Genomic DNA, 15,392 nt, shown 5'->3' with positions numbered 1-15,392 from the left:
CCCGGTTACATCATCTTCATGTGGCATAAAACACTACACCACAAGCATCAAAGAGAAACACGAAGGGCTTTTTCGTGAGTGAGATAACATGCACAAGAGTGAAGGTGACGATGTGGACTCATATACAAACCATAGATAAATGAGGAGAGAGGGCCAAACCACAAGTGGTATAGATAAGCTATTTTTTTGGTTGATTCTAGAATTAGATAGCCGTAGTGGGCAATCATCACTGGTGCTCAGTGGCGGAACTAGCCCATTAAATCAGGGGTATCCCAAAGCAAAAATTTATCGTGCAATCATACAATATAAAAAACGACAATAAATAAATAAAATAAAACAAATACCTAACTAATTGGACCACAATTTCAATCATATTATTAGCAGTGCCAGAACCAGAAATTTTTAACCGGAGGATCAATAAATAAATAAATATATATATATATATATATATGTGTGTGTATGTGTGTGTAGTTCACTAGGGAATGTTCATTTGAGAAGAAATTTAATGTGAGAAGAAAAAGAAGAAAAGACACAGTCGTAAAATACTAAATAATTTATAACTCATCCCATTAATTATGTTATCTTTCATTAATAAAGAAAAAAATACATTTTATCCTACACATTTTCAAAATTTATCTTATATATATCTTACACTTACCGAAATTTACCCTACGCATATCTAAATTTATCATACACATTTAAAAATTTATCCTACACATACTAAAATTTATCATACACATGTCGAAAATTGTCCTTCACCCTAAATTATTTTATCTTGAAATAATATATTTAAAAGTGAGTTACAAGTTTAATTAGTTAGCTAATTAATTACAATTAGAAATTTACATATATGCCTTTATTAATAATATTAAATACACATATTAAATGAAGTAGAATGGAGTATTTGTATTGATTTAAAACTTATTCTTTTTTATTTTTACAAAAAAAAATTTCTCATTTGAACCCTCCACTAGTTCATTATTTATGTAAGTCTACTATATATGTGTGTATATAGTTAACTTTTTATGTAAGTCTACTAAATAAAATAAAAGAATAAATAAAATAAAAACTAGTTATATTTTTAAACTAAATTAATTAAACTCACAACTAAAAATAAATAATAAGTAAAAACGTTAGTAAATAAAAGAGCTATTTAAACTATTATTCAATTATATATAGCTAATTATTTATGTAAGCCTACTAAATTAAATAAAATTATATATAGTTAATTATTTATGCAACCCTACTAAATTAAATTACATAAAATAAAAGCTGGTTGTATTTTGTAAGCTAAATTAATTAATAGATTAATTAAACTAACAGCTAAAAATAAATAATAAGTAATAACATTAGTAAATGAAAAACTATTTAAACTATTATTAAATTGACAAGAAATGTCAGTAGGTAATTGACTATAGTAGCATTTCTCTCTTATTGGACATGGCTAATTACAAAGATGCCCCTCACTTACTAATATATTTACCATCTTACCAATTATCTTCCTCACCTCAGATCACTCGCCTACTCTGCAACTCCGGCAAAGATAGAATGAAATTCCGATGAACCCAATTAGGGTTATTTAGGGGTATCCTTGTATTATTTTTAGGGTGTCCTTGATATAAAATCGAAAAAAAATAAATAAAAATATACTACGAATACGCACTTGAGCCGTAGCCCGTGCTACGGCTACTAAGCCATTGGGTCCGCCCCTGCTAGTGCTCTAGTGGTGGTCACATATATTTAACTTCCACTTATGGTGGGTCTGGTGAGTTTTACCCTTCAGGTCTTAAGTTCGAGTCTGAGTGATAAGAGTTTCTCAATAAGGAATTTTAAATTGGGGATCTATTATGCGAGGGGCTCTCTAGCACGAACCTGATTAACAAAATGTATACCGTACCTCTCGATATCGAGTAATCCACACCTTTCAAAAAAAAAAAAAAAAAAGAAAAAAAAAAGATAGCCGTAGTGGGCAAGTCATTCCCCTTTCCAACACCTGTCTTTCAATTTCAACCATATTCCTTTCTTCCTTCGTTCACCGGTAACCAAACCCAACCCCCCCTCTCTCTTTTCTTTCAACTTGTAACTCACGCCACTCCAACTCCTGGTCGCCATGAATTCAAACCCTAACAGTGGCGATCATCAGAACTCAGGTTCCGATGTTGAGATTACCTCTGCAGACGAACCACAACATCATTCCGGCCTATCTTCAGGTTATTATTATTATCATTATTGTTATTCATGATACATATATACACATTAACTGTGATTATTATTATTCTTATGATTATGTACCGAATTGTTACTTTTGAACTGATTAAGTTAGGGCAAATCCATATATGACATGATCAATCAACTCAACTGCTTAACATCACTTGTAGTTAACTAACTTATGTGCATTGTTTTCGTAACCCGACTTGCATTGAAATGGCCGCCTTACTGGTAGGACCACTTGGATTGGATTATCATCCAAACTGGATGATGTCATAAACATATAAATTGAAGAGTTAAATCCCATTTTAGTCCCTGTGGTTTTGGCCATTTTGCCAGTTGAATCCAAAGGTTTTAGTTTTTCACCTGTGGGTCCAAAAAGGTTTTACCGTTGCCATTTTAGTCCAATGGGTTAACTTCATCCATTTTTTCTGTTAATGAGAAAGCCAATTCGGTCATTTTATATGTAATTCTAGTAACTAGAAGGACAATTTGGCCATATAAAATGACCGAATTGGCCGAAAAAATGGATGAAGTTAACCCAGTGGACTAAAATGGCAACGGTGAAACCTTTTCGGACCCACAGGTGAAAAATGAAACCTTTGGACTAAACTGGTAAAATGACCCAAACCACAAGGACTAAAATGGCAGTTAACTATAAATTTAAAATAAAATATAACAATACATTATTTTTTTTATGTGAATTTGAAATAAAGTATGAAGCCTTAAATATAGAGTTTAAAGTAATAATAATATCTTAGTAAATGGTATTATGGAAGGGAGAAAAAGAAAATTGAAATCCGGTACTACCAGCCAATCCGCCGGTTTGTTTAAACATTGGTTCCTAATGCCAGTCCGGTCCAGTTCTAAAAACATCGGTTATATGTTATATCAAGAAATTTGTCAAAGTAATTTTGTTCTATTTGTTAACTTATCAATTGACAGCTTCCAAATGATATGTACTCAGAGTCTGTTGATATAAGTTTACAAAATGAGAAGCCTGAGAGAAATAAAGAGTACAAAATCCATGGCTTACTGGGAGCTAAGTTTTTTGACACGAAAGTTCCCGCCAGAAAGAAGGTTTTGACTTCTCTTTAGTCACATCTGATTTTCTATATGTTGTAGCCTCTTCCTTAGATTATTAATTTATATAATTTAGCTAGATCGAAAGTCTATTTTTATATCATACCATCTCGTAAGTAGGTTTGTTCGAAATATTGTAATGATATTGTTTTCATAATCATATATAACGCATTGGTATTTTATATATACATTTAAGAAACAAACAAGAAAGTGTTTGTGGGTCGATACAATCTGACCTGTTCCATATCGAACAGACTAAAAATGGCCCGCTTCAAATTGTTTTGATGTATTATCTTGCCTGATCTAATAGTAGTGATGCATGCAATTTCTGCAGCTTAAGTGGTTGAATCGGCTAGCTAGTGTTCAAACTGACGGTACAGTGCAATTTGAAATTCCCGATGAAGTTAAGCCACAAAACTTGGATTTTGGTACTAAAGTTGATACCCCTGGAGCTAGCGAAGACCATGATTTTGATGCAACAACTATTCCAGATTTCCCACCGTTACAAATTGTTATGCTTATAGTTGGAACACGAGGAGATGTGCAACCATTTGTTGCCATCGGAAAACGTTTACAGGTTATATGCATACGTTTTTAAAACTGAAACCTCGTGTTTCATGTTTATCAACATTTGAGAAATGTTTAAAATTTGTGTTGTCGTTTTCAGGAGTATGGTCATAGGGTGAGATTAGCAACTCACTCGAATTTCGAAGAGTTTGTCAAGGCTTCTGGGCTGGAGTTTTTCGCTCTAGGCGGTGATCCTAAAGTCCTTGCTGGCTGTAAGGACCCACACACCTGTGTTTATAAGGGCCGTTTGGATATGTGTTTTAGTACTGATTATTGCTATATGTAGGTAGCAATACTCAGTTATTACTGTTGGATCCACGGTTGCTATATGTGTTTTAGTACTGATTTTGTACCACCCTAACAAAAATGATTACGTAAGAGTATTTTCAAAGTGACTTATTTACCCCTTCATTTAACTAATTTTGTGAGATTTTTCTTCCCATTGCACAAAGTTATCCTTTGTGTTCGTAAAATTTCATTTTTTGTCTTATTAGCTGTGATTTATTAATATAGTCAGAATCAGAATTTGTCAGATGCATACCATCTAATTCACCACTTAATACAGTATCACATAACTACTTTCAATACAAGCATCCAAACGCTGCGTTTATTACTTGTAATGATGAGGTAACTTGTATCTATATGTATCTGTTTGTGTAGACATGGTGAAGAACAAAGGGTTTTTGCCATCAGAACCTTCAGAAATACATATTCAGCGAAGTCAAATAAAGGATATTGTATTTTCTTTGCTTCCTGCTTGCACTAATGCTGATCCGGATACAGATGTCCCGTTCAATGTAGATGCTATAATTGCTAACCCACCTGCATATGGTAGGACCCTTGTTTGTTATAACTTTTAACTCGTTTAGTTACCGCTTTAAATTTGAAGTTCCTGATTTGTTGATCTCTAGTTTGCCTAAAACAGTATGACCTTAAGCATACGAGTTGATAGAAGTGTATTTTGTTTTGCTCATTATACGAGACACGATGCTTAAAGTAATTTATTTGGGTAAATTGCAGAAAGGAACCTTGATGTATACGCTACACTGGCGTGCAATAGAAACTCTAGTTTTTTTTAAATGTAATCCTTTTTTATTCAGTAAATTTTCAATCTATTGACATGGATTTATGCTTGCTCAGGTCATACTCATGTTGCAGAGGCACTTAAAGTTCCACTACACATCTTTTTTACTATGCCATGGACGTATGTATCCTCCATAGCTTCTTTTCGTTTTATGCGTGCACCACTTTTACTAATGTTTGCTCTATGCTTGTTCAGGCCTACAAGTGAATTCCCGCATCCTCTTTCACGGGTTAGGCAACCTGTTGCAAATAGAGTAAGTATCTTTATTGTTCCAGTTTCAACTATATACTTATTATTATCAGTATATTGTTGACACAATCCTCGCGACTTGTTGCAGCTGTCGTATCAGATAGTTGATGCATTAATTTGGATGGGGATGCGAGATATAATTAACGAGTTTAGAAAGAAAAAGCTGAAGCTAAGACCCGTGACATATTTAAGTAATCCAAATAATTCTCCCCATGATTTGCCGCATGGATATATTTGGAGTCCACATCTTGTCCCCAAACCAAAAGGTCCGTTTAAATTTATACGTTAACCAACAGGTTATAGGTGACGTATGACGTAGATATTGCTACAAAAAATATTTTTACTATCCTCTTATAAGCTTTTGAAGTAAACGATGCGGGTCTGTTCGTTTATGCACTTTGTTAAGAGGTGACAGTTTCGACCCATTTACTTATGAATGGACCGATTGGGGTTATGTTTTATCCCTAACAATGGTTGGTATAAAAAGAAGTAGCTTAAATGATAACGGTTCAAACAGGTTTGATTTCACCTGAAGTGTATTTTTAATGCATCAAACCTCCAAAATCATTTGATGAAACCTCTTAATATTGATGTTAGCGGACCACATATTTCTTAAAAAACCATAAAATGTAGAAAAAAAAACACAAAAATGGTTTCAGTAAAGGCTATGCATTCTTATGGTATATACTAATGTTCTGTAATCTTGATTTATTATAGATTGGGGTCCGCAAATTGATGTGGTAGGTTTCTGTTTCTTAGACCTTGCATCAAGTTATGTACCTCCAGATTCACTAGTGGAATGGCTTCAAAAGGGTGAAAAGCCCATCTACATTGGATTTGGTAGCCTTGTGAGTTATTTTCCTTTTTGATAATGGCATATCCTGTAAATAGTGCAACCATGGAGAAGCAGTGTTCTCCATGCCGAACTCGAAACAACACGCGTTGACTTGTCAACTCTGAAATTTCATTCTTTAAAACTGTGAATCTTTTAAACTATGCAAGAAATAACCAAAATAGAGTATACGACAAAGGGGAACCGTTAGATGTAAAGCTAAAATTATAGTCCACATATACCAAACTGACCCGTTTCTACACGTACTAACTTATTCTGTTTGATGAGTCAGCCTGTTCAAGACCCAAACGGAATGACAGAGATAATAGTTAAAGCCTTGGAAAGTACTAAACAGCGAGGTATCATTAACAAAGGCTGGGGTGGCTTGGGAAACCGTAAGATGTTAATTTTTTTAGTTTTCTACATGCTATATGCTTTCTAATCTCCAAGTGTACTGATTATTTTATATTACAGTGGCAAAGTCGAAAGATTTTGTCTACTTGCTGGATAATGTTCCACATGATTGGCTATTTCTGCAGTGCTCTGCTGTGGTAATACATGTTTACTCAACGTATAAGTTTTCCTGTTAACAAATACATGCATTATTTAATAAGAGTAAACTGCCATTTTGGTCCCTGGGGTTTGGTCACTTTTACCACTTTAGTCCAAAACTCAAACTTTTTAAATCTGGGTCCCTGTGGTTTCACTTTTATTGCCATTTTGGTCCAAAAATGAAATCAGCTGATATTTGGCTAATAAAATCTTGTTATTTTGTCCTTTTCCTCAGGGGCAAAACGGTCAATATAATTTTATTATAACACATTATTAATTAAATTAATAAAATCAGCTGATATTTGACCATTTTGCCCCTGAGGAAAAGGAAAAAATTACAGGATTTTATTAGCTAAATATCAGCTTATTTCATTTTCGGACCAAAATGGCAATAAAAGTGAAACCCCAGGGACCCAGATTTAAAAGGTTTGAGTTTTGGACTAAAGTAGCAAAAATGACCAAACCTCAGGGACCAAAATGGAAGTTTACTCATTTAATAATCTAGATCTGTGAAGACTGAATAGAAACCATTTCAGAGGTTGTATGGACTTATGGTGATTTTCAACCAATTTGACCCGTTTCCCTTTTAGAAAATATTTTATTTGACCGGTTTAATACAACCTAAATTGATCCAGTCTTAAATAAATGTATCGAAATTGCCACGTCCAACGGAAACTAGTGTTTCCTCAAACAGCAATGATAAGTTTCAAAACAAGAGCATGTAAAGGCTTTTTTATGTTAAAAAAAGTAAAGATGCAACTTCAATTTCATGACAAATGTACAAAACTAAAGTAATATGTAATTTGAACTAAAGATCAACAGACTTCTGACTTTCGATTGGAGACCACTTTTACTAGCAACTAAAGCACTTCATTTCTCACTTTTGCAGGTTCATCATGGTGGTGCTGGAACAACTGCCGCTGGTCTTAAAGCTGCGGTAAACTTTGCTGTCTAGTGACTTATAAGCACTTCTTTTATTTCTGGGCCTATTACTTGATTTGTTTGTATTATCTTTTGGGATTCAGTTTTTCAATGATCTTGAACAAATTTCAGTGTCCGACGACTGTTGTTCCTTTCTTTGGGGACCAACCATTTTGGGGGAGGCAGGTGCATGCTAGGGGAGTGGGCCCCCCTCCGATTCCGGTTGAGGAGTTCTCACTAAAGAAATTGATTTCTGCAATACACTTCATGTTACAACCAGAAGTAAGTTCATATAACTTCAACGTGTTAGATATGATTACCTAACTATAGTATTACAATAATGATTTGAAATTTTTATAAAGAAATTTAGAAAGTTCTATGCCTTTGAATTATACTTTGGATTTCCATATGTGTGCCCCACTAGGCCCCATTTGACCCGTTAGAGATAAAACATAACCCAAATCATTCAACTGTATGTAAACAGGTCAAAATCAATCATGGCATTTAAACTGAAAAACGTTATAGTCGTATAAATGAAACAAGTAATGTAGTAGCCGTAATTATGATGACTTTTCATATGCCTGACCCGCTAGAGTCTAGAACAAATCGTTGTAGTTGTTTAAATGAAACAGCTAATGTAATATACGTATATTTAGATTGACTTTCCCATTTGACCCGCTAGACCAGTTGTTTAAATGAAACAGTTAATGTAATATACGTGTATTTAGATCGACTTTCCCATTTGACCCGCTAGGCCATTTGACCAGTTAGAGATAAACCATAACCAAAATCATTCCATTATACATAAATGGCTCAACATTAGTAATGGTATTCAAACTCTAGGAGTCGTAATCGTATATGTGAAACAATCAATGTAATCTTGGTGATGCAGGTGAAAATAAGTGCCACCGAATTGGCAAATGCCATGGCTGATGAAGACGGCGTTAAAGGCGCAGTGGATGCCTTCCATAAGCATTTTGGTCGCTGGAAAGCCAAAACCGAGGCTGCTAAGCTGGCTCGGCCACCCACCCACTTTTCAATGAGACGGTGTCTGGGCTGCACTTGATATTCAGGTCTCATTCCTTATGTGAAAAGTGTTTATACCAAACTTTACTAACATGTAAATTTTCTTCCTCTTTTTATGTCAAGTGTTTCTTGTTTTTCGACACGCTTGTTAAAAGAGTTAAAGAGACGGATTTGTCCTTTTTTTGTAACATTTTGTTCGTTTCGGGAATTAAACATACTTGAAGAGAAATTGATGTACTCTCAGTCAAAGATCAGAATTTCAAAATGTTATGAAACATATGGTGTGTTTGGTTCGCATGATTGAATGAACTTAGAACTGAATTTCAGTTCTTAACGTGTTTCTTTTGTAGAACTCATGCCATCATTAACATATTTAGTTGCATTTCTCTTGAATTAGTAATTACACATTTGTATCTTGATGCTTGTCTTCATGTTAGGGATTGAAATCAAACCCGAACTCGATGGGTAAACCCAAAACATTTGGGACAGGTATCTAGATATGGGGTTAGTTTAAAAAAAAATTGCGGGTATGGTACTAGGCGATACCTGACCCGATTACCCGAAATCATATACTCGTTTACCCGAACTACATACCCAAAAATATACCAGAAAAAAATTACTTACCTCTACCAAAGTCTAGTAACGGTTCATTCTATTCGTTTCATTATCTGCAAAAAGTTTTTTTTTTTTTTTGTAAAATATGTATTTGATAATACTATCTATATATTTTTTTTATTTATTAAGTATGAGTTTATATCATCATCAAAATTCACATAAATCAAATATTTTAAACTTTTTATAGGGCTGATAATATGTACGTAATATATCATATTTTAATATATTATATAGTTAACATCTTTTATTGGAACGATAAGAAAAAATGTACTTGAAAATCTCAATAGCTGTTTTTTGAGAGACTAATGGGTATACCCGATACCTGTGGCTATACTCGATACCTGACGGATATTGGACACAGTTTTATAAGCGGGTATGAGACTAGAATTACAAATACTCGTCCCATTGCCCTCCTTCATGTTGAATGGTGGAGTTTGGTGAAGATACATATTTGATGAAAGATGAAAGTGATTGGTTAGATTAGACGCTAGTTAAAGTTGGGTGTTTATTCAACTTAGATGCTAGTTATCTCTTAATGTATCATCTTGGTCGACTTTTGTAATCATCATTGCAAAGCTTTTGAAAGACTATGTTTAATACTCTCGTGCTCACCGCCGCATCAACCTAAAAGGGTGTGAAACACCACCTTCCAAGGGCATGAGTGGGGTGTGAAGGGCTTTGGTGTTGGGCGAGTCACACGCATGGGGCGAGGGTTGAGGACGAAACGAAAACACCATTTTTTAGCCAATAAGATGCAACCATATCACACCAGGGGTGGAACTAATGAACACCCAACCGTAGCACGGGCTACGACTCAACCCCGTAGTCGTAATGTATTTTTTTCGGTTTTATATATTAGAATACCCCTAAAGATATACGAAGATACCCCTAAAAATATGAAACCTGAAATTAGTAGTTAGCCCAAATAATAAGCTTCATAATCAATAAGCCCAAATTATAATAAAGCCCAGTTTAATTCAAGGGCTCCACTATTCTTACTCCCCTATTTTCTTATTTTCACATCCCTAGATGTATACGGGCCGTATAACCTTATACGAGCCGTATAGAATGCTGTTGCACAGAAATAAATGCAGTGTAATGTTTTTTTTTTTGTTTTACATGTATACGAGCTGTATACAATTGTATACGATCAATATAATATTATACGACCTAATGTGTATTTTTTGTGAGGTTTGATCAGATTTTTGGGTTTTTAACATCTGTATAAGGGCCGTATAATGTTATACGACACGTGTATAAGTTTTTTTTTCTTTTTTGTAAAATCGAACAACCGTTTAATAAGTTTTAGTAATTATTTAGATAGCGTTTGCTGCCACAGCCTTTGTCAGTTCACTTTATTCTATACGGGTCATATAACTTTATATGACCCGTATACACCATGTGAGAATAAGATTTTACCATGTGTGATTATTAATTCCCTAATTCAATTACCCATTGATTAAGGGCATGAAAACCAAACGTCGCAGGGGGCCAAGAGGTCGCAGATGCAGATTGTCGAAGAAGGGATCTTGATTCCCAAACGTCACACGCACAAAAACTGAACGCCTGAACTTGAACCACCAAACATGTGACAACCCTCGCTAAATCAGGTTTCCGTACGACTTAATTAATATTTGATTTCTGCTTAATTACTGTGCTTACTTGAAATTATGAGCTACTTGAATGCTGATACATGTACTTGCTTATATCATACTTTACTTGTTGTCACTCCATGTTCTGCTTACAGCACCTTAGTGACAACCTTGATGCACCAAAAGCACAGTAGCACAATGAACGGATAACCTGTTGAACGTGCTGCCATAGTTAGCACCAGGCAGGTACTGCCTCTAAGGCCTGTATGAGCCCGAGATAGTGTACTACACTAGTAGAAAGTGTAGGGATACAAGGGTTGTAGAACTGCGTCTCTAGGAATAAGTTACAATGACTGGATGTGCCTAAAACGTACACTAAGCACAAACCTCAGCACTTTAATTAACAATTCAGCTTTTAGCTAACTAATAAAGTGCCAAAACATGAGAAAAATATTACTAGACACTTTCCAAAGTGTTAGGAATAAGTTGTGTCACTAAAAATGGTATTAACGACACTTTAAAGCTTTGTTAAGCGCGTTAACGGATTACTATCCAACCGAACAACCGGACTATACCCGGAACATGAAAATATTGTTAATAACACTATTTGTCTTTTTCTGAGCCAGTTAGGGTCCCTGAATACCCTAACACCCGCCATAAAGCTCAACACACAACTAACCGGGTTAATACCTAACTTAACTAAACTAACCTAACTATTATCTAACTGATAGTTGAAAATTAACCAAACTACCCCCCCCCCCCCTTAACCAACCGTCCCCAAGAAGGGGGACATACCTTGTCCTCCATATTATTATTTTAATCTATATGTTTAGTATCTAATGAACATATAATCCTTTGGACCATAACCTAACTATTGCCTATAAGTAACAAGTCTTGCACCATGATCATTTACACTTCACAACTCAACAAAATCACCCTCTCTTTCCCTCTATCAACTCTCAGCCGAACCCCCCTACACACCCATCAATTTTTTTCGAGCTTGATCTTCACATTCCAAGTCCATACAAGCGTTAAGGACCTCGGATAAGGAGGCTTGGTGCATTCGGAACTCAAAGGACCTTTTCTCGTTGCTTTTATCCTCTCATTTTGCGCCTAGCCTCGAGCTAGTGGTAAGTTGCTTAAATCACCCTCTCGAACTATTTTGAAGTGGTTAAAAGGATATGTAACGGTTAAAACTCGTTATCTTGCAAGTTGAAACATGAAAGTCTACTAAAAACACTAAAAGTGATGGTTAAAAGCTTGTTTGTTGTATAAATCATGTAGTATTTGAATTGTGTGGTTATTTGGACCCGATCTATGTTGTGGTAGCTCGGATCATCATTTAACCCGGGTTGGTCATGATCATGGATCATGACATAAGGTTGTTTTGGATGTAACAAGGGTTAAAGGATGAAACTCTACCACACACGAATCATGAACTTGTGTAAAAGTGATTTTACTTACAAAATAGTGTTTAAAACTAGTAGATCTACGGATCTACAAGTGGTATTTTCAAAGGACCGAGTGTCAAAGAAATCATGTGTTCTAAAGACGGATCTTACACTAACAAGAATGATTTTTAGAAAACACAAGTGTGTGAACACTTGTGTAGCACAAAGTTTCGACAAATAACTATTTTTGTAAAATTTACAAGAAGATGTAAAGACGGGATTTCTTTAAAAGCAAGGTTTTTACGAGATCGGATTGCTTTATATAAAGATCCGCTAAAAGTGATGGGATTTACACCATAGTTTTGGGAAAACTACAAGTTCATGAGATTCTTTGCAATTTACATGTTTACTAACTAGTTTGATGTGTTGAATATTGTTTTGGTTAAATGAGAAAATGGTTGATTTGATTTATAAAAGAAAATGATACGCTTGGAAGCGTGGCCACCTCCAGTTACAGAGGAAACTCTGGCGAAATTTTTCCAAAAACCTAACACTTAGAATTATTTTCACTATAAGTGTTAGAAATACTTTTCGACATGTTTTCAAAAATATAAGTTTCGCTACGACTTTATTTACAAACTATCGGAGGTGGGATTTTCACAAAATTTAAACGTAATAAATATATTTAGTAAGTATATTTTTCACAACGTTACTTGTTAATTATTTTGTGAAGGGTATAAATATTATTTTTAGGGTGAAAATAACATTATCGAACGTTAACGAATCCGAAATAATACGAACGCTTTCACGATAAATACATAAGTTACACCGGTAATTATTATTTCCACTCGATCGTTAAAACGTAACTTACGCATTTTAAGGAAATATTTTTGAACGCGTAATTTTTTGTTAAAGTATTATTTTGGGAAAATTATGTGAAATAAAAATATAATATTTTTGAGAAAAATATTTATATTTTGGAATTAGAAATAAAATATATTTTAAGTGGGACTTAATAATATATTTCGAACGCACATGTATTAAATCCCCCATCCTTGGGAAGGAAAATAATTACCAAGTATGCACAGAATGTAAACACGAAATAGTTGTCTAACTATTTCCTAAAACGTAAACCATAAAGCTAAGGCACGGCCGTCCGTCTAATAGAGTTAGTACATGTAGGTCGTTGCACAGCTGCTTGACTTGGAGACATACTTGGTAGAGACGCACCACCGTGAGTTCATGTCCCCCTTTTCTCTTAACTGTTTTCAGTTTTCTAAACTGCGGGGGTGAAATACATGTTACTATGATTACGAATATTTCTTATATGGTATGGTTAGCGTAAGGAGGGTTATTATTTAGATCATGTGAATTGGGTAGGCGGAAACTTGAGGTCATTAATCCTCAGGGTAGGACCGAGGGGCAGGAGCGGTAGATCTATCTGGGTGTAGCGAGCTCAGCCCCAGGCCCAGCATAACGGACCTCGGGGTGACTTTGTACCCAACACATAAATCTGCTAGGTTTGAGCCTTCCTACTTGCACTTCACACATATCAATGGCCTTGCAAACCATTGGTGATCTCTTTTTCCTTATTTGCTACATACCAGGATTTTATACTTACAAAGGTTTTACTTACTCACTACACATGAACTTGCTCAACAATTTTTGTTGATTTTTCCAACTTACATGTATTTCAGGTAATTAAGGATCTGGCATGGTATGATACGTTTTCTCGCTGCGTAAAAGAAATAAGGTCATCCAAGTTTAGGGGTCGTGGCTCTTGCCTGGACGAGCCACCGCTTTTAAACTACGTCTGCTTTATGGTTGTGGTTTTAAGTTCTGAACAATGTTATTATGTTATTAGGTTGTAACTCCCGTTGCATGTGTCGGTACTTTAAAAACAATGTTGTGGTACTTTTATTTTGAAACTTAAATCAATGGATGATCTTGCATGATTTTTTTTTCATATAGCTTTGTTATGATTAAGCTATGGTATTAAGAAGTCACACCAAATTAACCACGCTTCCGCAAAGCCAGGGTGTGACAGCTTGGTATCAGAGCTCTGATCATAGCGAACTAGGATTCCTTCTCGAGTCTAGACTATGATCACTAGGGCTCTCACGAAAACATTTTTACTGCATAAGTCCAGATCCAAAACGTTTTTACAAACAAATGTTGAGCACATTTTATATATTATTAAGCTCAGTCTTGGAGGCTGAGGCTCGGTCTTGGAGACCGAGCCTCGATCTAAGAGATCGAGGTAGATGGCTAGTAAGACTAGGAAGAGTAGGCTCAGTCTTGGAGGCTGAGGCTCGGTCTTGGAGACCGAGACTCGATCTAAGAGATCGAGGTAGATGGCTAGTAAGACTAGGAAGAGTAGGCTCAGTCTTGGAGGCTGAGGCTCGGTCTTGGAGGCCGAGGCTCGATCTAAGAGGTCGAGGTAGATGATAGAGCAGTCTTAGAGGCTGGGAGACTTTGGCTAGTGGAACTAGGAATGTCAGTCTAGGAGACTGGGAGGCTAGTGGGACTAGGAGAACTATTTGGTTGCTTAACTGGTGACTAATGTGTTTATTTGATTATGTGATTTATTATTTGTGCATGTGTGTGTTTGTGTTACAAGACGGCATGGCCTCCTCTTCAGATACTAAAGTGACGGACACCTTGGATCCTTTAGCAATCGTGCCGGACGATGAGATTATGACAGAAAGTGAGGTACACACTTCGGATACTACCAACACGGACAATGACGACTTCCAGCCATTTGCACTGCCCGATGTCGCGGATGAGCCCGCTGATAGCCCTATCGCTGGGGATTCGCCATTCGCGGTGATCCCTGCCCCTATACCTCTTGTCGCTTACCCTATTGTTGATATGCCCCTGGACGTAGGCGCTGACGACGACGTCGACTTGTTGATGAGGACCCACTCAAGGATGACATGGAGGGCGAGGCCCTCATTGCTGCCAGTGATCTTCTACTCCTCGCTGATGGCCCTCTTATTGGGGACCTACCGCTTGTAGAGACCCCTGCTCCCATACCTTTGGCCGTTTATCCTGCCTACGATATGCTTCTCGACGCTGACGCTGATGGCGATGTCGATCCGTTTGATGACGAGCCCCTAGAGGATGATGTTCACGGCGAGGCCCTTCTAGCCGCTGGAGATCTTTTGTTGCTCGCAGATGCTCCCGCAGAGGAGTTACCTGCTCACTCACTGGTCCTGGACTCCTTCGAGTCTGTGGCCGCCGCACCTTCACACACTCAGAGTGTGCAGCAC

General features: G+C 36.2%; 1 protein-coding gene across 3 annotated transcripts; it reads left to right on the top strand.

The window, feature by feature from the left end:
* The first annotated feature begins 1,953 nt into the window (after positions 1 to 1,953).
* Positions 1,954 to 8,860, top strand: LOC110941872 (sterol 3-beta-glucosyltransferase UGT80A2). Of its 3 annotated transcripts, none has more exons than XM_022183555.2 (14): positions 1,954 to 2,210; positions 3,176 to 3,288; positions 3,626 to 3,868; positions 3,959 to 4,070; positions 4,519 to 4,689; positions 4,999 to 5,062; positions 5,138 to 5,195; positions 5,280 to 5,457; positions 5,909 to 6,039; positions 6,316 to 6,418; positions 6,498 to 6,574; positions 7,465 to 7,512; positions 7,629 to 7,778; positions 8,389 to 8,860. In XM_022183555.2, the coding sequence occupies exons 1-14, from the start codon at positions 2,111 to 2,113 to the stop codon at positions 8,560 to 8,562; spliced, it is 1,722 nt and encodes a 573-aa protein (XP_022039247.1). In that variant the 5' UTR covers positions 1,954 to 2,110; the 3' UTR covers positions 8,563 to 8,860. The 3 variants fall into 3 exon arrangements, with proteins under 3 accessions (XP_022039247.1, XP_022039248.1, XP_022039250.1); XM_022183556.2 differs by having other exon boundaries at positions 2,001 to 2,210; positions 3,154 to 3,288; XM_022183558.2 differs by lacking the exon at positions 3,176 to 3,288 and having other exon boundaries at positions 2,001 to 2,210.
* Positions 8,861 to 15,392: the final 6,532 nt, after the last annotated feature.

The sequence above is a fragment of the Helianthus annuus genome, chromosome 8 (assembly GCF_002127325.2).
Source record: "Helianthus annuus cultivar XRQ/B chromosome 8, HanXRQr2.0-SUNRISE, whole genome shotgun sequence".
NCBI classification, from domain to species: Eukaryota; Viridiplantae; Streptophyta; class Magnoliopsida; order Asterales; family Asteraceae; genus Helianthus; species Helianthus annuus.
The sequence above is the reverse complement of the archived record's forward strand: the minus strand, read 5'-3'. Positions and strand labels throughout refer to the sequence as shown.